The 27,900-nt window shown below is 39.5% G+C and overlaps 1 protein-coding gene across 1 annotated transcript in view; it reads left to right on the plus strand.

Moving 5' to 3' along the window:
• The window catches only part of TENM1 (teneurin transmembrane protein 1), a 566,532-nt gene that overhangs the window by 432,262 nt on the left and 106,370 nt on the right, over positions 1-27,900 (plus strand). The window contains exons 17-20 of the mRNA XM_012664836.1: positions 2,012-2,273; positions 4,893-5,160; positions 20,781-20,924; positions 27,588-27,837. Of these exons, the coding sequence (XP_012520290.1) occupies positions 2,012-2,273; positions 4,893-5,160; positions 20,781-20,924; positions 27,588-27,837 (924 nt within the window). The remainder of the gene's footprint in view (positions 1-2,011; positions 2,274-4,892; positions 5,161-20,780; positions 20,925-27,587; positions 27,838-27,900) is intronic.

The raw sequence follows: 27,900 nt of genomic DNA on the forward strand, positions 1-27,900 counted from the left end.
CAATAGATGTTATTCTTATATGTGCACTTATGTGTTGATCAGTTAATACCAATTTGATGGTGAGTACATGTGGTGCTTGTTTTTAAATAAATAAGCACTTCAGTTTTAAGGAGTCAAGAGTCAGGATTTGGGTGAAGCAAATAAACTTGCCCAAGGACACAGAGTTAAATCAACATAGAAGATAAACTAGAGGAAATGCTTCTTGACAAGTAGTGTTGGATTTTCCCAACTACACTTGCATTAAACTTCTCCTATATTATCATGAATTCAGCCCCTCTGTCTTAAACCATAAGCCGTTTGGGTTTTCTTTTTTTAGTTCAAACCTAGATTATTTTCTATAGTGAATGCAGTTCTTCAAATCCTCTTTTTGGAAACTGCCTTAATATTACAGCTACTTCACTGAAAAAGCAACGGTATAAAAATACAGTATTATCCATCCTTTGTTACTGTCCATTTATCTTTATCTGGAAGATTTCTGCAACAAGACACGATTGGTAGTACTATAATAAATGTCATCTGAACAGAGTGGTGAGATGTCCATAATTAAGTCTGATTCCCTATCAGGACTTTTTATCATTGAAAAAGTGTTTTACTGAAAGATCTCTTTTAATGCAGGGAATTGCTTACATCTCTCTCCTGTGGATTTAAGTTGCTTTGAATATTAAGGAGCATCATATTGCCCTTTACCCATTTTTAAGGTATAATGATAATAATTTATCATTATCTTATTTTTTATAAAGGAGTTTATGTTTTTCAAACGGTCTCAAGTGTATCATCTCAAAGACATCATTATACTTAAAAGAGAAGCAAGGTAGAACCATCCAGTACAGAATGAACTGAAATCTGAGTCTATTAGGCTCCAGTTCAAAACTCTTGTCATAGATCACATCTAGAGATGAACAGAGTTGGCTTACAGGAGAGGTGGTCTTGCTTTGTCAGAAATCTAGAAGGAGTTGTCAATGGAGATGGGCAGGGTCCATTATAGGCTGTCTTACAAAAGGAAACCAAGAGCCATCCTGGAACAAACCAGAAATCCTAAATCTGGAGTTCAAGTAGAATAGGAAGCCGAAGAGCGTAGTGAGATGTGAGGAGTTCAGGCATGGCATAGTTCAACCAACTTCACTGAACAATTTTCCTCTGCTGGAATCTTTCTCCAAATTCCATCTCAAAGACGCTGTCTGCTTTCTGACACTATGTTTTTGACCCTGAACAAGATATTTAACCTTTTGGCTCCTCACTTTTCTTATGTTACATTATAGGAATTTTTTGAGGATGAATAATGCATTATATTAAAGATGCTGCTGAATGTTAAATGGTCATCTATTATCTTTAGTGCAAGGGGGAGCAACAATGTCAAATTCGGCTTTGCAGAAATGCATGCAGTGATTTTATTTAAGATAGTAGTAAAACTGGTTTATAAATTCTGGGTGGATATCAACTGGTGATACAGAATTTCTTCTCAGAAGTCTACTGGAATAGCGAAAAGAAGTCATCGATGGAATGGATATTTAGCTAGAGGGAATTTATAAAATAGAGAATACATGTCCGGTCATGGTGTCTCACACCTGTAATCCCAGCACTGTGAGAGGCCAAGGCAGGAGGATCACTTGAGCCCAGGAGTTCGAGACCAGCCTGAACAATACAGTGAGACTCAGTCTCTACAAAAAAGAAAAAAATTAACTGAGCATGGTGGCACACACTTGTAGTCTCAGCTATTTGGGAGGCTGAGGCAGGAGGATAGCTTGAGCCTCAGAAGTTTGAGGTTGTTGTGAGCTATGGTGATAACACTACACTCTAGCCCAGGCAACAGACCCTATCTCAAAAAAAAAAAATACACACACACACACACACACACACACACACACACACATAATAGAGAATAGAGAATACAAGTAGGCATGGTTGAGTCCCCAGAAAAGGAAAGGATACTAAAATTAACCTAATTTTTTATCTTGAATTTTATTTTGATTATTCATTTGGTTGAAACTGTCTTATATTTTTTCCTTCTCAGCTTTGATCTTGTAGCCATCGGCGGTATCTCTGTCATCTTAATCTTTGACCGATCACCTTTCCTGTCTGAGAAGAGGACACTCTGGTTGCCTTGGAATCAGTTTATTGTGGTGGAGAAAGTAACCATGCAGAGAGTTATATCAGACCCACCATCCTGCGATATCTCCAACTTTATCAGCCCAAACCCTATCGTGCTTCCTTCACCACTCACATCATTTGGAGGGGCCTGTCCAGAGAGGGGAACTATTGTTCCTGAGCTACAGGTGGGTATATTGGCCTTTGAATGTATGAAATCATAGTATCACGGGATGGTCAACAGTGTATAATGCCTAATATTTTTTTCCTCTTCTTCCTGCCAGCCCTATAGTGTGCTTCCCTTTATTTGAGAAACCTTCAAAATGTAGCTTCTCTAGCACACATTTGCAAAGTGATTGCCCAGGGCATTAGGGTGCTATCTGTGGCCATGGAACAGAGTAAGATGAACTAGCTGTCATGAGAATTAAACCCCAAATTTTGATCTAATGAACATTGCGCTCTAAAGAACAAAGTTAGCTGGCTTAATGGTGCTAACAAGATAGTCAATGAGCTTGGACTGTTCATGGTTCTGAAACTAAAGCTCCTTAAGAAATCTAGTTTCTTCCATTATCTAGTTTGCATCCATTGTCATTGTTATTCGAAGTTATGACAACTTGTCTTGTTTAGCTGTATTTAGTAAAGATAGTTTTCAAGCTTGTGAATTTTTTAAAAAATCCATTTCTGAGTGTTCAAGCTTTATAGTCAGGAGAAAACATTTTTTGAACCTTGATATTTTAGCATTCCTGAGAATTCTTCTTTATTAAGTATCCAATATTTTCATTTTAATATCAAGCCATTTAAACATCTGTGGTACAATTCCCTTACTATTTTTTAGAAACATTTTAATGAGAGTTAAATGTAGAGGCCGCAAAAATGGATTCATGAGTCTTACAAATCCCAAAATCAAGAAGTTTACTTAAAAAGAGGTAAATGGACACTCCAAGATTGAATTGGTGATTCTTCCATCTTCTCATCCTCATCAGCTTTTAGCAGTGCCCAGAGGCTGCCACTTAGGAATGACTCACACAAAAATAGTGCTCTATAGGAAAAGCAGCTCAAAGAGCTGCCCCTCCTGTCTTTTCCATTACTTTTCCTTAGAAAGGAAGAAAAAAAAACAGTATTTAATGAGTACATTTGATTGGTACACCAAGTCCTTCACAAATGTCATTAGGAAGTACAGGTCTTCTTTCAGCACAAAAGTTTTCCAGCTTATCTGGGATTGCATGTTTCTTTAGGACAATGAAATACTAAGGTGGTAAGTGTCATGCTGTCCTTTTCTATTATACTTCCGCCACCATTTGAGAAGACAGCCAGCGGGCAACTCTGCTATCAAATGGCTAATGTAGAAGAAAAACTGGGCAAAGTGTATACAAGAGGAATTGTGTCCTCAGAAACAGGAGAGTGACTTAAAATCCCATACGAGATGAGATACCATGTGTTTAACAATCAGATCTGCTATATGCACAAGTATGAAAAAGTAAGAGGGGACAAGGTTCTAAGGTAAAAATGAATAAGGGCACAAAAATATCTGCACTCTCCATGTCACCCTAAATGTGTTGAACAGGGTGGGCTTTTTTCTTCAGATGTGTTTGGAAAGATGAAAGTCATGAAACATGAGATTCAGTTTTAGTTACCACCTTTGGTTGTTTAACTTTATCTGTAGTGATAAGCAATAAGCAATAGCAATTATTTAAAGAAGCCATGTGGTATTTTCACTCGGAGATCAACTTTTAGTATAAAATTTGCAGAGGAATTAGTGGAAATTATTTGCTTCTCAGTCACAGATGCCAACTTGGAGCAACTTGTTCCCAGCCATTGGTACATCCAGGCACAGAGAAGTATGGAAGAAAAAATTGATTAAAAAATTGGCCTCAGGGTCATTCCAAAGCTCCAAAGAAAACGAATTTGATGGCATCAGTAAAGATTACTTCTAAGGAAACCATAATCTTTGTCATAAAATATCACTTGCTGGGCCTCTTTCTGGAGTCCTTCCCCTTAGAGAGCCTAGTTTGAATAAGGATTGCAGCTATAGGCGGGGCGCGGTGGCTCACGCCTGTAATCCTAGCACTCTGGGAGGCCGAGGCGGGCGGATTGTTTGAGCTCAGGAGTTCAAGACCAGCCTGAGCAAGAGCGAGACCCCGTCTCTACTATAAATAGAAAGAAATTATCTGGACAACTAAAAATATATAGAAAAAATTAGCCGGGCATGGTGGCGCATACCTGTATTCCCAGATACTCGGGAGGCTGAGGCAAGAGGATCACTTGAGCCCAGGAGTTTGAGGTTGCTGCGAGCTGGGCTAATGCCACGGCATTCACTCTAGCCAGGGCAACAGAGTGAGACTCTGTCTCAAAAAAAAAGAAAAAAAAAAAAGAATTGCAGCTGTAGTATTGTGATATATGACTAAAGAAGATTTTGTGTATGCATGTATAAGTAAAAGATCCCTTAATGGAACCCATAACACTGAATTGCTTGACATTCAGCAGTGTGATCTTCTCCAACTTCTACTAAGCAATTTTTGGAACATAGTTGAAAAACTGAAATTGTTCTTTACATGGTCTTTCCTGGTAGGGCGAAAATGAGAGCAATCCTTAGAGTTGTGTGGATAGCTTGTCCCCATGAAGATTTGGTGCAAAAGTCGAAACCTGTGGTCACACAGTCTCACAAAGATTCGGGAACAGATGCCTTGACATCGTTAGGTCCCTGTAGGCTCTCTCCTTTGACATGTTTCTCAGACAACAAAGCATGCGATCGCCTCATCTGCCTATGACCACTGCTAAGAGCCAGTTTGGCTTCCGTTTTCTTTCAGGTTGTACAGGAGGAAATCCCCATTCCTTCTAGCTTTGTGAGGCTGAGTTACCTGAGCAGCCGCACCCCTGGCTACAAAACCCTGCTACGGATCCTTCTGACACATTCAACAATTCCCGTGGGGATGATAAAAGTACACCTCACAGTAGCTGTGGAAGGGCGACTCACTCAGAAGTGGTTTCCTGCCGCAGTTAATCTCGTCTACACGTTTGCCTGGAATAAGACTGACATCTATGGACAGAGGGTTTGGGGCTTGGCAGAGGCTTTAGGTATGTTGCACTCATTCTATATAAATAGCAGTATTATGTTCACAAAACGGAATATGCTAGTTGCATATTAATTTGTATTTGGAATAATCATTGATTTTCTTCTATTTAAAGGATCTAAGGCATTCTTTTTCATTTAAACACTCCCTTTGGGCCCGTTTAGAGTTCCCTTTTGACACATTTTTGCTTCAAAATGATTTTAGTTCCCCTTTCATGATGGCTGCACACCAGTGGAATCATGCAATATCTGACTTGTAACTGTCTCCAGAGCTGAATGTTGCCTTCTAACTATGACCTTTGGTGTGGCGTTCTTTAGGCCATGTTTTTGGATTTGACATTTAGAATGTCATTTCCACTTAGAAACTACAAAATTCTAACTTATGGGCATCTCCACTTATTATCTTTTATGTCTAAGATAGTTAGACTCCATTAACTTGTTATTTCTGTAGGTTAAATAAAAACTCATCCTACCTTCCTATTCCTTTTGATTTTTTGTAATCTCAAGACTTTAAAACCTAGAATTTTATAGATAACAGGGACCTTAAGAGATTTTTTAGGCCTATGGTTTTCAGATATGTAATTCTCTTAGACAAATGGCATTTTGAAAAAATGAGACTAAGATGGATTTGCCAGTTTTTTATTTTGTCAAGTAAGAATATTTTAAAAAGAGAAAAAAGCTCACTGTAATATACTATTTCCTACCACAACCATAATTCTATAAATGAGGAATATCTTAACACCAAAAAAAGGACAATAGTCTGTCTTAAGAAATGACGGTAAGCAATCTAACCCTGACGCTCAGAGAAAGAGACAGACTAACACCAAAGTCGTTATTCTGACTCTATAGAAGACAGGGAAAACTTCCTAAGGGACCTGGTGCAGGTCTGTAGACCTGCAGTTGGAAGCCATTGATCCTTGTGCCTTCAGGCAACATCTCATGGAAACCACCCTAGGACATATGAGAAGACTATTCTAAAGCTGTCCAGAGGAGACATTTTCACATACACCCTTGGAAGTGTCTATCATGGAACAACTCCCATATAGCTGATCTATATTTCTTAGACAACTATGTGTTCATTTTCTCTCTTTCTTTTTAAAGGAAAATAGAGAGAGAGAGAAAAAAGATCAGTGTGCCTTCTCTGCCCAAGAGACCATCATATATTTAAATAATTAACTCATCTGTGTTGGACTTTATTGGAATGCAAAGAACGTGGACAGATTCCTATTTCCTCAGTTAACAGAGAATTATTGTAAAGACACATGAGAAAGTAAGAAAGCAAGAAACAGCATCAGCAGCCTCACAGGCAGGCCTCACAGACCTACAGCTCTGTTCAGGATACATTGTAGCTCTAGAAGGCCAGCGTCTGCTGTCAACTCAAAAACAGCTTTAGTTGTTCGCTCTGCAACGAGAGTCCACCTCTTCCCACAGTGATGACTTGGCCACATTTGTGACAGAGTTCATCTCTTCTCCTGCCATACCAACTGCCCTCCTTTTCTCACAGCTCTTCACAGCCTACAGTCTACAAACTTCCTCTATATCTTGCATTCATATTTCTTTTAGAGAGAATATCGTATCATGTCAGCCAGTCACTGTATCATATAGAACACCCCTGTAAGGCAGAACTCTACCATTAGGCTACCACCGAGGTTACTGGCCAGTCTACAGGGTCCTGCTCAATCCCTATTCCAGTGAGTGTAGTGGTTAAGAGACCCCCTCCCTGGGTTCGAATCATCCCTTCTCTACTTACTAGCTGTGTGACATTGGGCATATTACTTAATCTCCAAGTGCCACAGTTTTTCCATCTATAAAATGGGTATCATAAAGATTATGTTACTCGTGGGTTTGTTACGATATGATGATTAAATCATAATAAGGTAAGTAATGTAAAGTGCCCAGCACATTGGAAGTACTCAACAAATGTCAGTTGTTGGTATTGTTTTCTTCAATTGTGCTGTGGCCAAGATATTAGGATCACGTTGTATAAAGCATGGAGCCTATGCAGGTGTTACCTCAGCTTCTCTAAGCAGGCTGTGGGTAGAACAGGCAGACACTCTGTGCTACTTACTCTTTATTTGCCCTCCCTGACACACACACACACACACACACACACACACACACACACACACACACGCACACAATCTCTTCCCTGCCCCCCTCTGCTCTGAGAGATTGGATTCTATGGACTGCATTGCCTGGACACCTTTGCCCTCTGGCTTCCCATTTGATTTGGTCAGTGAGTTGGCGCCATCTGGAGACTACAGGCTGGAAGGAGAACGAGGTCAGGATCAGGATATGTATCCCTCTCCCTGCTTTACTGCAGTTCTGGCAGTGAATATATTAGAAGATAGCAGCTCCTGCCAAAGAGCCCCTCTTCCAAATCCTCAAGCTGTCTCTGGTCTTGTGTATCATCTTTCCCTCGTCTTTCCCCTGCAAGTCCAGAATGCTTCTCAGTGTTGCCAGCCCCTGGGCATGTCTCCATCCCTTGTTGATTCCCTTAACTCTGCCCATGCCTTTGTTCAAACTCTCTGAAGTGAACACTTATGAGTGTGACATGTCATTCTTGCTGGGACCCTCACTGAATCATACTCAAAGCCTCAAATTCTCCTCTCCAGGATTATATCCTATAGCATTTGGCTTCAGCAGGCAGAATAATCTAAAATTCCTCGAACTTTTCTCTGTAGGTCTTTATTTTCCAATTCCTTATGACCCTCCTCAGACCCCTGCTGGGTTTGAAGGTTCTATTTTGTTTTGGGTCTTTACTTTTTTCCCTTAAGTTATGACACTTAGATATTTACTCGGTACTCTCATGAAAAGCTGACCAGTACAGTATCTAGTAGTCATTTCTTGCTAGGGTTCACATAAATGCAGCTCTACCTCATTTTTAAAAAATAACAGCTTTATTGAGATATAATTCACATACCATAAAGTTCACTCATTTAAAGTGTACAATTCAGTAGTTTTTAGTATTTTCACAAGGTTGTACAACCACCACCAAGACCTAATTCCAGAACATTTTCATCACCACCCCACAAAGTAAGCCCATACACATTAGCAGTCACTCCCCACTCCACCCTCCCCACCGGCCCTGAAAACCACTAATCTCCTTTTTGTCTGTGTGGATTTACCTATCTAGATATTTCAGAAAAATGGAATCATATAATACGTGGTCTTTTGTGTCACTTGGCATAATGCTTTCAAGGTTCATTCATGGTATAGCCTATATCAATACTTCATTCCTTCTTATGACTGAATAATATTCCATTGTTTGGATATACCACACTTGATTGTCGATTCATCAGCTGATGGGCATTTGGGTTGTTTTCACCTTTTGACTATTTTGAATAGTGCTGCTATAAACATTCGTATACAAGTATTTGTTTCGATACAGCAGAATTGCTAGGTCATATGGTAATTCTATGTTTAACTTATTAAGGACTACTCAACTGTTTCCCACAGTGGCTGCAACACTTTATCAACCTCATTTTATATATATGTTACATCTCTTTCTTTTAAATGCCTCCAGAGCTAAAGATGCTAAAATCTTCCTTCTTGTTCTAGTTAAACACCCTCAATGCCTTAGCTTCTAATATGTCCATGGCTAGTTGAGTAAACAACTAAAACACAAATATAAGCAAAGACTTTCTAGTATGGACACCAGTGATGAAACCTCCATTCCTATTGTTTGCTTGTGGTGGTTTCCTATTTCTAAAATTACGTTCCTAGTCAAGACTTTCTCAAGCATCCTAACTATAAAATGGCCTTAATTAAAATGCTATAATAAAATATATGTTGTTGGGTTTTTTGTGAGGCTAATAATAGTAATAAAAGCAAGAGACAATGGACCCACTCAGAAATATCCAAAGAGGAAGGAAAAAAATGTTCCTCGTGGTATTTTATGTGCACCTGTGGAACACTTTGTTCTTAGGGTGAAGAAAGACAGCTGGCGAGGCTCCCAAGGAAAACAGCCAGAATAATTGCACATGTAACACCTAGGATGGAATACGGATTATTTACCTTGTAGGAAATGTCCCTGATAACTTGATCACGGTTTTCCAATACTTAAAAGGGATCTCCATGGAGACTAAGAGAATTTTCTGACAATGGTTAAACATTTGAACAGGTGGTAGAATGAAGTTGAAGAATCTACTACTCTGAAGATGGATTATGAAGCCTCTAAGAACAAAATAGACAATAAATAGTTCAGGTGATAAATGGATGGAGACAAAGGAACAAATATATGACCATTGAGCTGATACCTTAATATCTATGATTGAATCTAAACAAACAAAGAAGAAAACATTTATTTGTACTCTTGGTGATATTTTATAATCGCCTAACTGATATGGAAGAAACAGACTGAATTTTGCACCAGATATTAACAATGGTGCTGTACCTGACACTTAACTGATTTGCTTCGGATTTAGAAATGCTAGTATAGCTATCTGGTAGGCAGAATAATAGCCACCTCCCAAAAATGACCATCCTTGGAACTTATGAATATGTTATGTTGCATGCCAAAAGAGAATTAAAATTATAGATGAAATTAAGGTTGTTAGTGAGCTTCTGATTTGAGATTGGAGATTATCCTGTACTATCTGGGTAGGTCCAATATTGTGATAGGGGTACGTAAAGGTGGAAGAAGGGGGGACAAGTGGAGGTCAGAGTTATGGGAAGATACAAGTATGGAATAAAGGCACAGAGAGATGCAACATTGCTGGTTTCGAAGATGGAGGAAGGGATCTATAAACCAAGGAATTCAGGTGGCCACTAGAAACTGGAAAAGGCAAGGAAATGGATTTTTTTGCTTAGAGCCTCTAAAAGGAGCTCAGCCCTGCTGACACCTTGATTTTTACTCAGTGAGACCCATCTGAGACTTCTGATCTCCTTAACTGTAAGATGCTAAATTTGTCTTGTTTGAAGCTTTTTAAGTTTGTGGTATTTGTTACAGCAGCAATGGGAAACTCATACAAGCCTTGACCAACATTCCCACAGTCCCAGTTATAGCAAAGATTTTGGTTACAACTGTGGCTAGAAAGGTCTCTCATTCTTCTTCCTTCCAGTGACAGTAAAGTATGAATCCCTGGCCCACCCATTTCTGGGTGATGCAGAAAGAGGGGTTTCGATTTAAACAAACTGGATTTCAAGTGATGGTGAATATCTAAGTTGAAATGTTCACTTAGTTTAAAATGTGAGACCCTTGTTTCCCACATAGCTCAGCTGTGGGAAATTGGTGTGATCTCTAAGGGCTAGAATGTCACAAAAGAAGAATAGAGTGTTGAGAGACAGCCAAAATGAGAAAAAGAGTGCTTGAGATCCTAGGGTATCCCAGCATTTTTGGTAAGGAAACAGACTTTGCAACTGGAGGGATTATACCAGAGTGAATAAATTACAAACAGAGGTTGTGTGAACTCCTTCCTCGGAGAAGTAGCAATGGCAACTGATAAGATTGATTAATCCAAGTACAATATTGATCAAGTGGAAGAAGAGTAAAATCACCCCCAGGGTTCCAGCATAAAAACCACAATCACTAGTTCATCCAGCTTAAAGGTTTTGTTGTCTGATGCATGGACAAGACTCCCCTGCTAAAAACTCCATGTGAGCATTTGAAAGAATTTGGCTTTAGTGCTTTGTGTGCTTTATTCTCTGGCTCTAAATAAGGTACGATGTCTGGAAATCATTGTATTTTATTTAGTTTCTTTCCCAACTACGCTGCTTGCAAAACAATGTAAAAAATCATTATTGTTAAGTTCACAGTGCTGTTAAAATTCTAGAGACGGCTTATTTAATTTGACAAACTGGCTTGTTCAGGGGCTCTGATCTGCATCTATTATGTGAATTTTGTCAGAATAATTCCCAATGTCCGCCTGTGTCTGCATACATTATCAATATGTAATAATGCATTCTGCCTGGTCTTTATTTTAATTAAATTAAATTGCAGCGGTTTGGAGTCCTGGAAGTTCAGGAAATCAGCCATCCTTTAGTAGCACTGCTATAAACAATTCTATTTTTCTTCAAGGTTATTGGCAACAACAATTGCATAATTATTTAGTACAGTACTTTGGCAAGAAAGAATGGTGTTTCTGGGAGAACTAGACTTCCTAAAGGTTCACAACACATAGGAGTCTGTCTAAATTGTGTTAGAGAGAAACGGGGGGACATTAATAGTAATAGGTGCTAAGCTACGGTTGCTTTGTGCACACAAAACATTCCTGAGAACGATGCTTTAGTGTTCATAAATTTCCCTTCAGTAAAACCTAAACAGGCTGGGCAGCCACAAAAATAGCATCCACTGACTATCTTAATAATAAATGGGTAGTGCTTTACAATTTGCAAAGTACTTTCACATACATTATCTCATTTTAATCCTTCTAACATTCCTGCCTGGTAGGCATGGCAGGATTAGTATGATCTTCATTTTGCAGAGGGGGAGACTGAGATTCAGAAAGAGAAAGGGATTTGCCTCAAGTCCTATCAGGGCAGGGATTCAAACTCAGGTGTCCCAGTCCTGAGTTCTGTATGCCTTTCATTGCTGCCTCTCTTCACTAAAGTGACCACTCCACCCTACTGAGTACCCAATTCAACGGCCCAGTGGTTTTCTGTCAGAGAAGCTAGAAGAGATAATAATCTTTCATCATTTCTCTCCACTCATGAATTCATAATCGTTAACTGAGAGCCGGGCTGTTTTATCCATTCAACTTTATAGGCACAGTGCCAAGGATATGAGTTTTTCAAGGACCTACAAAATGTTTGCGACCTAAAAAAACAAGTTTATTGGCACGAAAATATAAAAATAAAACCTGAAAATCAACGTTAATAAATGTTTAAATAAGTGTCTGCAAAATGGAGCATTATGTCAGCTTGTCAACTGCAACTCAGTTTCACACTTACATATGAAATATGTTTAATGTGAGATATGAGTTGTATACATTTTAATATGTCTGATAAGATGTGAGATAGGACCTCCAAAAGCAAGAGTGCCTGGAGCCTACCAAGGTTTTCAGATGTCACTCACTAATACTCTGGTAAGCAAGTGATCTTGTGCCCATTTCAAACTGCTGGTCACATCCATTAGTAGATTGTGCAATCCATTTGGTGAGTCAACCAGAATTTTTTTTAAAGTGGAGTAGAATGTAATGGAATGTAATAGAACCAAGGTGAACAGAATAGAGGAGACAATATCAGAAAGTGATGCTACTAAGAGAGTATTGTGTTGGAAACTGTTGTTTCAATTATATGTACATGTGTGTGTGTGTGTGTGTGTGTGTGTGTGTGTGTGTGTGTATCTTGCCATGTGCATGCCAGGTCACAATTAACAAATTTGTGTTTCTTATCATGACTTTCAGGCCCAAAACTTTGAAAGGCATTGGTAAGATGATAAGCCAAGAAGACACAAAAATTGAATGATTTATCAAACTATGTGACTTATTTTCCAAGGCAGCAAGTCTTGCCTCCCAGTATCCCTTCAATATTGACTGACCATATAATTTATCATTCAAACCAGATATTTTTGAGAGTAAAAGGAGATGCTGTTAATAATTACATTTAGACAACAACATAACCAGGCACTGTTTTTGGCCAACCGAGTTACATGGCACTTCTGCTTCAAGGCTATCCCTAGCTTCCAATTCTTATCTCTTAAATTCTAAGCAGATAAAAAGTTATTTATTTAGCAATTATAAATTGTAGGTCTTCCCCTTAATAGTAGTGATCTAGCATAGTATGCAAAAGCACTTGAGTCACTGGGTTTGAGCTCCAGTTCTGCCATTTACTAGCCAAATGACCTTGGACTAGTAACTTCACTTCTCTGAGTTTCTACAATCTGTTCTATCAAACTGGAGTAAATATATCTTCCTCATGAGTTCTTGTGAGTCTTTAAATAAGGTTATATACACAAAATGTGTATAACTGTTATATGTTACACAAATGTAAGGTCATAAGACTTTTGCGGTAATTATTACGAAGACCATGGATAAAAGTTCCAGAAGATATCTTTCAGGATATGGCCTCTCTCACGTGACAAATTATCCTGACCTGTGTAATATCCACTGTATCAGCAGTGCTTAGCAGATCACCTGTCTGGCACATAGAACAACTTAGTGAAGGTTTGCTGAGTCATTAAATAATAGCACCTTCCTTTCCATTACAGTATTGCATCTCTTTTAATCAATCACATTGTTTCAAAGGATGGCCAGACCATTTTCAAGGTGAATCTATTTCTGAAACCATTCCACCTCACCCCCCAAAATGCCTAAATATTGCTAGAGAATAGTAATCTGTTGTTTTATCTTATTATTGGGTGGGACGGGGAGGGTTATTGTTCTCCACTTGTTTTTGATGCACTAGAGAGAAACTGACCCTCTAGCCACCCTGACCTTCTTTAAATCTCCCAAAGATACCAAGTCTCAAGGTCTTGCACACATGCTGCTCTCTCTGCCTAGAATGCTTTACCCCTTTTCTCAATAAAGAGGCTTTTCCTTGCCTCCCCAGTCCAACATATTATAAATTACCTGTTACGCTCTCTCATAATACCCTACATTTTCCCATCATAATATTTATCACAATTTATATGTGTGTGTATGTGCTTGTGTATCTGTTTTTTCTTTATATTTGTTCCTCTCACTAAAATGTAACCCCCTAGTGGGGGGAATGCTGTCTTGTTCTGTCTTGTTCAACCTCATATCCCCAGTGGCTCACACAGTGCCTGTAAACAGCAGGTATCCATGAAATAGTGCATATCTGTTGAATAACTGAACAAACAAATGAATAAGAACGGAGGCTTAGGGTGACCCCTTAGTCTTGTCTATATAATGGGATGGTGAGCCTGCCCAAAAGAGAGGAGGGGGGGCAGTGCACAGGTACACAAAGGCACTCACAAATGTGTACGTGAGCCAGTACATCACTCTGCTTTGGTGGCACGTATGTCATCCAGGTTGGTTTTTATGCAGCCAAGCTAGGCTTGGACAAAGCAGCCAGAAAAAAATCTCATAGTATTAGGTTTCAGTGTACAGGGCCTCTTAGCAAAAGTGTTGCATAGCTACCTCACCTCTGGATCCTTTTCATTTTTTCTACCCGTACTTTCTCTTTATTCAACTACCTTATTCTTAACACCATCTTGTTTAACTCTTATTTTTGTAAATAGGTAGGACACAGATCCAAATCAAATCCAGTGATTCACTAAAAGGATAATATATCATAACCAGATAGAGTGTATTTTAGGACCACAAAGATGGTTCAACATTAGAAAATCTATTGTTATAATTCACTATCTTAATAGATTAAAGGGGAAACCTATGTGAATATTTCCATAAGTGCCAAAAAGGCACTTGATAAAAATTCGACACCTGATTCTGTCACTTTTAGTAAGCTAGAAATAATGGATAAATAAAGCGTCTTGGGCCATTGGGCAATGTGTCAAAGTGAGAAGCCTCTGGGCTCATCCCATCCTAGGATAAATCACTAGAGAATAGGAAAAGATAGAAGAGGCTCTGAGAGCAGGTACCTGTTTTCAACAGATAGCATTTTATCTACATAGTCGTGGTCTGTTGTTGCCATGGCCTTCATTTGGTTCCTTAGGTCTTTTGTTGTTGTTTTTGTTTTTGCTGTAAGCTAGCATTTTAAAACAAAGGGAAATATTTATTGTTGTATTGATGATTCCTTTTGGAGAAGAAGGTTTTGATTTTGTTGTTAGTTACCTTTTAAATGTCATGAAATTATTTTTAGATGTTCCTTGAGTTCATGAAGGTAACAAGTAAATTTCTCACACTGACTATCAGACTACTTTCAGTTATATATTGCCTTCATAAACGCAACCATTATGAATTTTGAAGCCTTAGCCTGAAGCTGTTGAAAGTCATCTGCTTAATCTTGTAATATTTCACACATCAGCTTCATTGCATGGCATCTTTACCTTGGCTACCTAACATCAGTCTCCTATCCCACCCCTTACAGATGGATGTCACAATAACTAAACTGGGTGTCAGGGACACTGTGGCCCTCAGCATTCTTGTAGTCCTTACGTCATAGAAATGCTGCTGCTCTGATAAGTAGAATAAACATTCAGAGTTATTTTTCCAGTGTCAAATGGCTCTGGGGGAGCACACTGCAGTCTTTCACTCAGTCGTCTTTACAAGTTAGTGTAATATTAACAAGATGACTAACAGTGAAGTCAGAGGTGCAATCCTGTGACCAGAGGACAAAATCTTCTGCGAAAACAAAAATAAATAAGTGGGATCTAATCAAATTAAAAAGCTTCTGCACTGCCAAGGAAACTATCATTAGAGTGAATAGACAGCCCACACAGAATGGGAAAAAATATTTGCTCTCTACACATCTGATAAAGGGCTGATAACCAGAATCTATCTAGAACTCAAAAAAATCAACAAGAAAAAATCAAACAACCCCATCAACAAATGGGCAAGGGAAATGAACAGAAACTTTTCAAAAGAAGACAGAATAATGGCCAGCAAACATATAAAAATATGCTCAACATCTCTAATCATTAGAGAAATGCAAATCAAAACCACAATGAGGTATCACCTAACCCCAGTGAGATTGGCCTCTATCAAAAAAACACAAAACAACAAATGTTGGCGAGGATGTGGAGAGACAGGAACACTTTTACACTGCTGGTGGGACTGCAAATTAGTGCAGCCTCTGTGGAAAAGAATTTGGAGATACCTCAGAGAGCTAAAAATAGAAATACCATTCGATCCAGCAATAGCACTATTAGGCATCTACCCAAAAGAGCACAAAACATTCTACGATAAAGACATCTGCACCCGAATGTTTATGGCAGCACAATTCACTATTGCAAGAATGTGGAAACAACCCAAGTGCCCGTCAATCCAGGAATGGATTATCAAAATTTGGTATATGTTTACAATGGAATATTACTCAATCATAAGAAACGACAGCGATCTAGCACCTCTTATACTTTCCTGGATTAAACTTAAGCCCATTATCCAAAGTGGGGCACCACAAGAGCAGAAGAACGGGATCCATTTGTACTCACCATCAAATTGGTACTAACTGATCAACACATAAATGCACATATAAGAATAACATCTATTGGATGTTGGGGAGGGGGGAGGAGGGTGGAGGGGACGGGTATATGCATACACAAAGAGTGCAATGCGCACCACCCAAAGGATGGACATATTTGAAGCTCGGACTTGGGGAGGGGGGAACAAGGGCAACATACGTAACCTAAACATCTGTACCCCCATAATATGCTGAAATAAAAGAAAAAGAAACAAAAAATCTGAACCAACATTAAAATGAAAAAACATTGATTACTCAGATAAAAAAAAAATCCTCTGCGAAAGTAACAAGCCTATCTTTACAATCAATGACCATTGGTTAAGGAACATTCCATTAATATCTCTGTGTGGAGGTGAAGGAAAGAATACAGGAAGGCAGAAATCTAGATGGAATTAGGGGTGTCACAAGGGACATGATCACATGGCTCAGAGAAAGTATTATTCCATATTAATAGCTCTCTCTCTCTCTCTCTCTCTCTCTCTCAACTGCCTTCCCAATCTATGCACACTGGCACAAGCCCTCTGTGCCAACCCCTGGGAAATGTAGTCCAGGACCCCTTGTCCACCTGTCCTTGCTCATTGCCAGTCTAGTCCACTTTCCTCAGCTCCTCTGAAATATTGATGAAGAATTTTTTTTCCTTCCTGTTATACTGTTCTCCCTACTCCTCACTCCAGAGCGCCAGAGGCTGAGTCGGTGCCCTGTACTGTGCTGTGCTGACGATCAGACGTGCTAGGCAACAGGCAGCCTGGGAAATGGTAGTGGTCCACTATGCTTACTTAGCTGAGGCTCAGCTGTCACAGTATCAGGCAGAGTGTGGTGTCACGACTCAGCATTTTCAGCACCAGCCCCAATATAGCCCTTCTCCCTCCCTATTTAATTATTAATATATGAAAAAGAGTAGGCATTTAGTACCTTGCAGTCTGCTTCTATGGGAGGAAATCTAGGATTGGTTGCTATTATATTTTCCAGTTCTCATGAGTGTGGAGAGAAGCTCAACTCCGTGGGGTGAAATGTCTGCCTTCTCATAAGCCGATTGCAAGTTCCAGGATTATGTTAAAGTGTGCTGCTGTCAGGAACAAACTTCGCCTTGTTACTCTGAGCAAGGAGCCACATATAAAAATACCCCAACACACAGCCATTCTCATTAAAGTCAGTTGGAATTTTGGGCAAGTCTTAAGTATAAATTAGAACTTTATTAGCTCATAGAGCTTTCTTGGGAGAAAGTAAATCTAATAAAAATTAGAGGGAACTTCCTAAGTGGCTACCTTGTTGCTATTTGCTGTGACTAGGGGAAAAAAGTAATATAATTGTGGGGTTTGCAGCCAATGCACTTTTTTGTTGTGGACTGGAGAGCAATTCAGAGAGCAGATAGGAGGAGGTGAAAAGAGTACGGAAGTCTCATTACCATTGCATTGAGAACTCTTTAACTAATGCTTTATGTAAGCATTTCCTGCTACAGAGTTGGGAGGATCTTTAACTGTTACTGAGAGGGAAAAAGCAGGCTCCAAACCACCATCAGAGGTCACCAGGGCACACTACTTATTTGCAAAACTGCGCAATCACCTTCCGGAGAAGAGATTCTAGGGGAGCTCACCAGGCTTACAGTGTACAGAGGCAGATCCAGTAATTGCCAGGAGTACTGTGGGGAAAGAGATGATGGCTTTAAGGGAACTTGTAATTATTGTTGTTGTGATTATTTATTAATCAAGACTTTTAAATGTTGGCAAGAGAAGCGGAAACCGTGTTATTCTACACACCAACATGGCCCTTAGTGTGCTCTCTAACCACCCGATTTTTCCAACGTGAGATACAGAGTTCTATTGGGCTTTTGGGTTTGATCCTCAACCAGAACTTATCAAACGTAATCTAGAAGGAATGCAATTTCGAATCATAGAGTGTTAATGCTAAAGGGGGATTAAAAGGATTATCTAGTATAGGAGTCTTTAATCTGAGATCTTTAATTGAACTTCAGGAAGTCAGTGAACCCCCTAGAATTATATACATATAAGAATAACATTTACTGGGCATCGGGCAGATGGGAGGGGGGAGGAGGGGATGGGTATATACACACATAAGGAGTGCGATGCACACCATCTGGGGGGATGAACACGCTTGAAGCTCGGACTTGGCGGGGGGGGGGCAAGGGCAACATAACCTAAACATTTGTACCCCCATAATATGCAGAAATTTTAAAAAATTGCACGCATATGCATTTTCCAGCAAGAATATCCATAACTTTTGTCAGATTCAAAATAAAGTGCTCCCTGACCCACAAGGGTCTGAGAGCCACCAATTCTAGTCACCCCCTCCCTACTTTGCTACCAATGAAGAAAACAGCTCCCACAGATGGAAAATAACTGGCCTGAGCCCACACAGCTAGTTAATGACAAAGATATGAGAGTTGAAGTCTTTTCTGACTCTTCCTCTGAAACCAACTCTTTCCATTTTGCCAGAGTTGTTTTGGCAAGTAGAGGGGCTATGATGAGATATCAGGAAGACTACAGGCAGCATTGATTCGTGCCATGAGTGTAACCTAAACTACATCACCTTCAAGATAACTTTCCCCTCTGACATTCTATTTCCACCCACCTTAATAGAGAACAGCATTGGCACAGATGATCCTCAAATAATTTCCGAATGGAAGATTTATTGATTAGTCTTCCCCTCCCCCCCATTGACCTCCTTTGCTAATAATGCTTGGTTGAGGCTAATATTAAAATGAGTTTGCATTACCAAGAGTCTTCACTTTCACCGCTGATGGTTGATAGAAAGGCGTCCCTGCCAGGACCGACTACATAATCTGTGGGGCCCATTGAAATGAAAATGAAAATACAAAGCCTCTTGATTAAAAAATATTAAGAGGCCGGCACGGTGGCTCATGCCTGTAATCCTAGCACTCTGGGAGGCCGAGGTGGGAGGATCACTCAAGGTCAGGAGTTCGAGACCAGCCTGAACAAGAGCAAAATCCCATCTCTACTAAAAGTAGAAAAATTAGCCGGGCGTTGTGGCATGCACCTGTAGTCCCAGCTACTCCGGAGGCTGGGGCAAGAGGATCACTTGAGCCCAGGAGTTTGAGGTTGCAGGGAGCTACAATGACACCACTGCACTCTAGCCAGGGTGACACAGAGAGGCTGTCTCAAAACAAAAAAAAATGTATTAAGAGTTACAAGATGGTGACAGCAGAGCATTAAATGAAGTGTTGGGCTCTTCTAAGCATGGGCCACACTCAAAAAGATAGTCCTGATCCTTATTATAAGCTTTGGTTGGATGGATGACAGACGAGCCAGCCTGCAATTTAAAATTGGCCACAGATGATGTGCAAAGTCAGAGAACTGAGTATTCTTAATCATAAGGCCTTTTTGGCTTATCTGTGCACGTGCTCACACAAATCAGTTTGACTCATATTACCATCTTTTCCCTTCATCTAATGCCAAAACAAACTAATTTGCTTTAATTTTTCATTTTTGGACCTATCGTGCTGGCATTGTTTAAGCACCAGTTTTCATTACCAGTTTTCATAACCAAATGACAAGAGAAGGACTTAAGTTTTCCACAGGCATCTAAAGCATCAGGTAGAGGCGGGTACTCAAAAGCAATAGCAGAAAACGGACCAACTGGGGCTGTTTAAAGCTGCCAGAAAGGGGGAAAGCAGCTTTGGATATGCAGTGCTATGAGCCAGTATTCTCAGGCTTAGAACATTATGAGGATAGAAAACATTTTAAATTCAGGAATCAGAAATCTGAAGTTCCAACAGGTAAGCAGGTTTACCAACTGGGAAATAGCTGGGACTTGGTATACTTGAGCTATACATATTTCAGTAGAGCAGAGACACCCAAACTAACACATTCTGCACTTCCCATTTTAGTGGCATACCAGGGTTCCAAGTTTAATGCACAACATCTGTGCTGCATAGGAGTTGAAGCCAAATGTTGGGTGATGTCCCAGTGGTTAGATATATGCAGAAACCAAAACATAATGAGCACAAAGTGGAATTTACACTTGCAGCACACTAAGCAAACTTAGTCTTCTCAGCAAATTAAAGGCCAGTTAGCACAAGAAAAAATATAAATTAGGTAAATCGATTTTTATTAGTTTTATGTGTAGTTAGTTGTTGTATAAGTGACCCAGTACTCCAAATCCAGCTTCCTGAGTGCATTTTTCACTCTAGAGAGGCAAGAAACCAACCCTCCCTGCACTTCTTCTACAAAGGTAGGGCGAAATTATACTACTACGGCTTAATCCAGCAGAGAGCTTCACTCCTCAGTTTTACAGCACAGCCTCTAATTCAAAGGCCCAGAATAAAGCTTAATATCCATAAATATATGGTGCCAACCTAATGACAGCATTTATTCACTTACTCCTTCATATATTTATCCAATATGCACTAACGGATCACTTTTGGGTGACCAATGTTGTGCTAGGTGCAATGCTGTACTGTGCTAGGCAAAAGGCATTTGCAGTCAAATTTCAACTCAGATAAGAATTCAGTAACAAATGCAATATCCACAGAATTGTCAACCAGTGTAAACATGCAGCAAATATTTTACAGTCTTCTAATGTGCTATTAACTCTTTATTTGCAGTGTCTGTGGGATATGAATATGAGGCATGCCCTGACTTTATTCTCTGGGAGCAAAGGACAGTCGTTTTACAAGGTTTTGAGATGGATGCTTCTAACCTAGGAGGCTGGTCCTTGAATAAGCATCACATTTTGAATCCTCAAAGTGGTAAGCAGCTTTTTAAATTTTTATTAATACTGTTTTCCTAAGGCTGTCTAATATTCATGCAGAAAATTTGGAAAAGTACAAGAGAAAAATTACCTGTAAGAACACCACTTAGAGATGGCCAAATTAGTACAGTTCCTTTCAAATACAATAATTTGATTTTGAAGTGCTATTAGTGTGTGAGAATCAGAATTTTCTCCTCTTCAATCTCTCCCTTCTTCAGATCACTTTTCCTGCTGTCACTTCCTCCTAGTTTATAATTTAAATGTTAAATAAATCAGGAGAAGGGACCACAGGTGGCCCCTGAGCCTGTGCTTCCCCCAGACAAACTGATTTTGCTACCCTGGTTATAACTTCTCATCCAAGTTCCTCTCCCTTCTGTTGTATCCTACTGGGAAACCAGTCATTGGTGTTTCCATCCGTCTTTCCTCTGAACATCTACTGACAAGTTTTCACTGTGGAATCATATCTCTTTTTATCTAAAGAGGCAGATTCTAAGCAGGCTGTAGTAGGACATGTACTTTGGGTTATTTTCCCAGAATTAAGGATCAGAATGTATTGAGGCAGCTACACTTTTCCATCCATCCTTTTTTTTTTTTTTTTTTTTGAGACAGAGTCTTGCTCTGTTGCCCAGGCTAGAGTGCCGTGGCGTCAGCCTAGCTCACAGCAACCTCAAACTCCTGGGCTCAAGCGATCCTCCTGCCTCAGCCTCCCGAGTAGCTGGGACTACAGGCATGTGCCACCATGCCCGGCTAATTTTTTCTATATGTATATATTTTTAGTTGTCCAGATCATTTCTTTCTATTTTTTGGTAGAGAGGGGGGTCTCACTCTTGCTCAGGCTGGTCTCGAACTCCTGACCTTGAGCGAGCCACCCGCCTCGGCCTCCCAGAGTGCTAGGATTACAGGCGTGAGCCACCGCGCCCGGCCCCATCCATCCATCTTTGTATCCATCCTACCTTTGTGGAACAGGTGGCTAAGGCTGGGTTATCTCATAAAGCCATGAACTGACCATGGCTAAGAGATCCATTTTATAATCACAACCATGATATTACTTCGTTTGCACCGTAGTTGAATCACCTATGCCAACCAGCCCCATAGGCTGGGAAATTCTGAATGGCAAAGCTAACCAGATCTGCTTCTATCATAAAATGAGCCCACACTCCCTTCAGTGTGGGACCCTGAAGGTGAAGGAGTCCCTTGCTGTGTGCCCCCTTTTATACCTCCTACTTCCCCCTCCTTCAAGAAAGATTCTAAATTCCATTTCAAGTTATTATTTTTTTTTTTGAAGAGCAAAGATTCAGGCACAGATATAAAATGTCAGCTTTTTTTTTCTGTTGTCAAAAGGAGAGCCACAGTTTTAAAAGTACAAAAACGAAAGGGCAGATGCCACTTATTAAATTATTAGGTTTTTTTTGTTTTGATTTGAAAGAGTTTGACATTTTAAGCAGCCGTTTCTTTTCCACTCACTTTTATTGGCTTGTATGGATTGTCTCTTTCAAATGCCTGTCATTGACATTAAACACAAAGTGGGAAATGACCTCGATCAAGCCAGCCCCCAACTGTGTGCTCCCAGTTTCCGTATCCTCTTACCATTTGCTTCACATGGACTTAAAAAGTTCAGAACAGAGGGGAGTCATTTAGAAAGTTGGGTTTGGGGGGGGTCCTGATTTCCACAAACACGTTCTCTCTACCCCTAATTCACCAGCAGTTAGTTTTTAGGTAATAGGTACCAAGTTATTATTGATAATTTTTCAACATCTTTATTGAGATATAATTTATACACCATAAAATTCACCCATTTTAAGTGTACACTTCACTGATTTTTTAGTGATTTGTAGTTATGCAGCCATCACCACAACCCAGTTTTAGAATATTTTTATCACCCCCAAAAAATCTCTTGTGCTGACCCACAGTCCCACTAAATATGCTTTCTGTCTCTACCTTTCTGAGAATTTTATTCTGAGAAAGAAGCCTTACTTTGGATAGTTTTTTAAAAAGGAATGTTTGTTCATTTCATCATCTCATTTGTAGATGAATTGTATCTCTAACCAGGAACTGGTCACACCTGCCAGGAAACAGATCTGAAGCCAGCTCTGCCGCTGCCTTTCAGCCCGACCTTGCACACGAACACCTCTCTTGGGATGTTTTCGAAGTCTAAATCCCACCCACAAAGGCAGTTTTAGAAGCAGGAATGATAAGTGTGATGGAGCAGCTTTGGGAAGACCAATTTAGAAAGCAATGCTCTTTCCCCCTCGGGTCAGACAGTCTTTTCTGACTGATTAAGGCAAGGGTGATGTCTTTCCAAATTCCCCCATTCCACTTGTCTCCAGAAAAAGCCTAACTCTTTAAGCACCCCACTTTTTTGATCTGAGACAGATAGCAGATTAGAAACAAGAATCTATCTTCTCCCAATTTCCTCTCACTGGTTAAAAAGACACCTATAATTATATTGGATGTCTGCTGCCATTTTATTCTTCAGTTTTTCTTTGGCTCCAAAATCATTATGCAGTAGGTAGTTTCCAGTAGGCAATGTTTTCAGACCATTTGTCATTTCAGTTGCAGCAATTATATTTACCTGACAATTAACCATTGGTTGTGGAGAATTGTTTCCAAATATTACACCTGATATATATAGATGGCTCTGACTTTCACTGAGATTAAAAAAAAAATCAGAAAATTGGGTTTTGCGACATTATTCTTTCCAAATACATCTTCTGAGTGATAATAGAGCATATTCATTCTTTTTAAGAAAACTTGGTTCTTTAAAATTATGAGAAAGATGTGCATATCCGTTGCAGAGCTAAGCTATTTGTTTAGTGTATCTCTTTATCAAACATATCCCCTAATGTTTCCTGCCAGTTGAGTGTTAGAAATTATTAAAAAGAACAATCCAGGGCACTAATTGGGTATCGTCATCTGTCTGAACTGGGTAAAGAGTTTCTTTTAATGTAGCCTCTGAAATAGGCCAGTAGTTTGTCAACAAATGGTTTTACTGGGAGGGAATGATCTCTCAGTTGGTGTTTATATCTTCTCAGTCAAGTACTAAGAGAAATATGCATTGTGTCCCTTGACCTGTGTAAGTCTGAAAAATAGTTTCTTTTTTCAAATCAGCATAAAGCACCACCCACTGGCCTTCAGGGGGAATTTTTATTTCAGACTAACAAGCTTCAAAAGAGGTTCTGAGCAAGGTAGCAGGAAGGTATGAGTAGTGTGTTTAAAAGTGTGCTTACCGTATTACACAACAGACTTAGCTTTTTGGCAGAGAAAAGGAAAACTTACAGGAGAAAATGTTCAGTAGGCCCCATTCAGTGGGGATTCATTGGTGACTGTAAACGAGACACCTAATCCTTAGCAGGAAGTTGGCCTTCATATAAATAATGTGTGCTGTCCTAGGATCATTTGATTCCCTTTTCAAAATAAGCATGTGTGGCAGAATAAACTGGAAAGGAGGCAGCAGTAATTGATCAAGATTTCCAGGAACATAAACAAAATATTTTCAAAGCAACCTTTTGCAGAAGAATTGGTGTTAAATCATTGCTGCTAGATGGTATGCCCTGGTTCTCTGTAATGGAAGGTTAAACAGATTCTTGAAACAACAAAAACACCCTTCAAAATGATCTATTTTTCCAGGGCAATACAAAAGGGGTTTGCCCATTTTTGTTTTGATTGCTTCAGCTTTAAACAGGAATGGTAATTTCAGTACACGGTACTTTAGTGCCTTGCATGAAAGCAAGACATCAATTGTTGAGATGTAATCAGAAAGTACATTGCCTTATGTTTTATTTCCTTTAATCATTCTTCTTCTTTGATGGAGTGCTGGGCTTTCTAATAGAAAAGGGGAGTTTTAGAATTGCAGGCTTAGAAGAATGGTTTAGAATAGCCATCTTTAGTTTTTAAATTGCCAGGAGCCTGGTAATAACATGTCATTTTGAGGGTAATTGCTATCTATACTGTTATATTGACATGAAAAAAATGGAGATCTACCTGTGAAAATAGATGTTAATAGCAAATCTGGTATTTCCAAGCCAATAATTGGAAAGATTTTTGAATGATATACTCTATAGTGTATTGCTGAAATGCTGACATGCTAAACAGTGGTTTCCTCATTTATTAAAGAACATATCATAGTCTCATTGGTTGAATATTCAGTTAGAAATCATCAGGAGGTTTTTTTCAATGATGTTGTGCAACTGTCATTCCAGTTCTCATTCACGTCCTCCCAATTCATTTGAATTGCAATATTGATAACACTGCAACTAAATTTTTGGGGGAAATGAAGTTCAGTCCTATTAATCTTACTTAATTAACTATTCTAAATCTCAAGAAAGGTCTTTACTATCTAATAAAGTTATTAATAAAATAATAAGAAAGTAGTGATCCTCGAGATATCTCACAGCTCTACAATAAAAGACCAATTTGTTAGGGTATAAACTCACAGCTGCTCTTGCAAACCATATGATGAAAAAGTAGCCAGAAATCACCCTGGAAGGAAAAGTAAAAATACTTAAATTTAAAATCCAAAGACTGTATGATGGATTGGATTTCTGTTTATTGGAAGGCTCCTTCCGAGAATACTTTGGTGCCATGGTATTATGCATGTTTTACCTTCTTATTTATTTTTGCCAGCAAATGTTCCTGTCTCAGAGTGATCAATAGTTTCTAATGTAGGACTATAGGACCAAAAGAGGGAAGAAAACTGTGGAAGACATTTCAGGACATATTTAGGGAGAGTAACAGGCAGTCCAAGGAGATAGACAGCAGGGGGCAAGGGGAAAAATAAGGCTATACTGTATAACTGCATTCATTCATTTGCTGTCAGTGACTTTAGTCTGACACATTGGCATGCCTTCTCACAACATGGATATTTTACCTGCCCTGGCTCATTCTGGCCTGACTTGAGCTATTTAGCACAGCAGTACTTGTTCCTTGGATTTTCTGCCCAGGCTCAGCGGGTTTGCAAAATCATTGGGATTTGGACAAGGAAACTACAAGAGACTCAAAGCCTATTTTCAACATTTACTGAGCACTTATAATGACTTGGCCACAGGGATTGGCACTAAAATACAAAAAGGAGTAAGACAGAGGGTCCGCCTTTAAGGACCCCATTCATGTTCTAATGGGGAAGATAGAGAAGCAATGAAAACTGTATCATACAATGTGGTAAGTGTTATAATAGAGCTATGGAAAACAAACTATGGGCACAGAGGAGGGAGTAACTAGCTATGCCTGGATGGAGCATTGAGGAAGACTTGAGCTGAGCTTTGAAAGATGGGTAGAAGTTCCCCAAGCAGACGAAATGAGGAGGGCATTCAGGATAGAGAGAATAGCATGTACAAAAGCAGAGAGGAATGGAGGTATGTGAAAGTAACTAAGTAGTTTGCTCTGGCCAGAACTCAGGATACAAATGGGAGCATAATGAGAGGAGAGACTAAACAAGTAGACAAGGGCCAAGTCATGAAGGACTTTGTGTGCTTTAACAATACGGAATATACCCTGTATCCTATACAGGATATGAAGCTATTGAAAGATTTTAAGCCATAGACTGAAATAATCTCTATGGCAGGAGTGTTAATGAAAATTTGGAGATAGGTATGCATGAAGACCAGGAGACCAAAAGTTAAGAAAAACTGGACTGAAGTAGGAACACGGAAGAAGAAACTGGTTACAACACATTTTAAGAGATAGACTCAATGGGAGTTAGTAATTAATTAGGTTTAGAGGATGAGGGGAAAAGAAGAGCCATGGTGATGCCCAGGTTTCCAATTTAGGCAACTGCACACATGGCGATACTACTCATGAGATGAGTAGAGAACACAGGAGGAAGAGCAGGGTTTGGAGTTGCAGGGGGGTGTCGAAATATAATGAGTTCAGTTTTAAAATGTTTGAGTCTGAAGTACCTGTGAGGCATCCAAGTAAAGAGGTCAAGTTGGAAATTGCATGTCAGGTGAGAACTCGGACAGGAGAAAGTTTCGGCACACAGAGATGAAAGTTGAAGCTGTGGGTATGCATGTGATTGCCCAAACAGAATGATGGCAAAGCATTTTCATAAGTCAGTATCTCTATTTCCTGCACTGATGATAGTGTGATATGGTCCAAAAGAGTGGAAAATTCAAGTCCCTTTCATACATCTTTGAAGTGCATTCTAGCAGTAGGATTTCTTTCCTTTTCACAGAAGTAGATTACCTCCCTGATTGTGTTTTGCTAAGGTTAATATTAAAATTGACTGATATTCTCTTTTCAGGAACCGGTTTCATAGTGAGAGTAATTTGAAGTCAGATAGGTGTGTGCTAGGCATCAGAAGAGAGCTAGCAAGAGATGAAAAATTAGCCACAGATTTTTCACAGAGCCCAGCGTGAACAGGAGATCATTAAAATTAGTCATCAAATGCTTTATCGAGACATTCAGAATCAGTGTTAAAGGGACTGGTTATCTTACCCCACTTCATAGATGGACAAACTGAGGCAAAGTGTGTTATGCTACTATTTGTTGTGGTTATGCAGTTAGACAAAACCAAGGGGTGGTGTGTTTCACTCTCAGATTCTCTTATGCCAGTCCAAAGCTCCTTCCTGCTTTGAACAATGAAAGAGAAATTAAAATGCTGCTGAGATTATTATGTGGTAATTGCTTTTTTTATTCTCTCTCCTTTTGTTTTCCTTGGGTCTAGGAATCATACATAAAGGGAATGGAGAAAATATGTTCATTTCCCAGCAGCCCCCAGTCATATCAACTATAATGGGTAATGGGCACCAAAGGAGTGTGGCCTGCACCAACTGCAATGGCCCAGCCCACAACAACAAACTATTTGCTCCTGTCGCCTTAGCTTCTGGCCCTGATGGTAGTGTGTATGTTGGCGACTTCAATTTTGTAAGGCGAATATTTCCCTCGGGAAACTCCGTTAGTATTTTGGAATTAAGGTAAGTCTCCTCTAATCTCTATGTTTGCTTAGTGGATAAAGTGAAAAGCTAGAATAAGATACT

This window comes from Propithecus coquereli, unplaced genomic scaffold (genome assembly GCF_000956105.1).
Source record: "Propithecus coquereli isolate 6110/MARCELLA unplaced genomic scaffold, Pcoq_1.0 Scaffold92, whole genome shotgun sequence".
NCBI classification, from domain to species: Eukaryota; Metazoa; Chordata; class Mammalia; order Primates; family Indriidae; genus Propithecus; species Propithecus coquereli.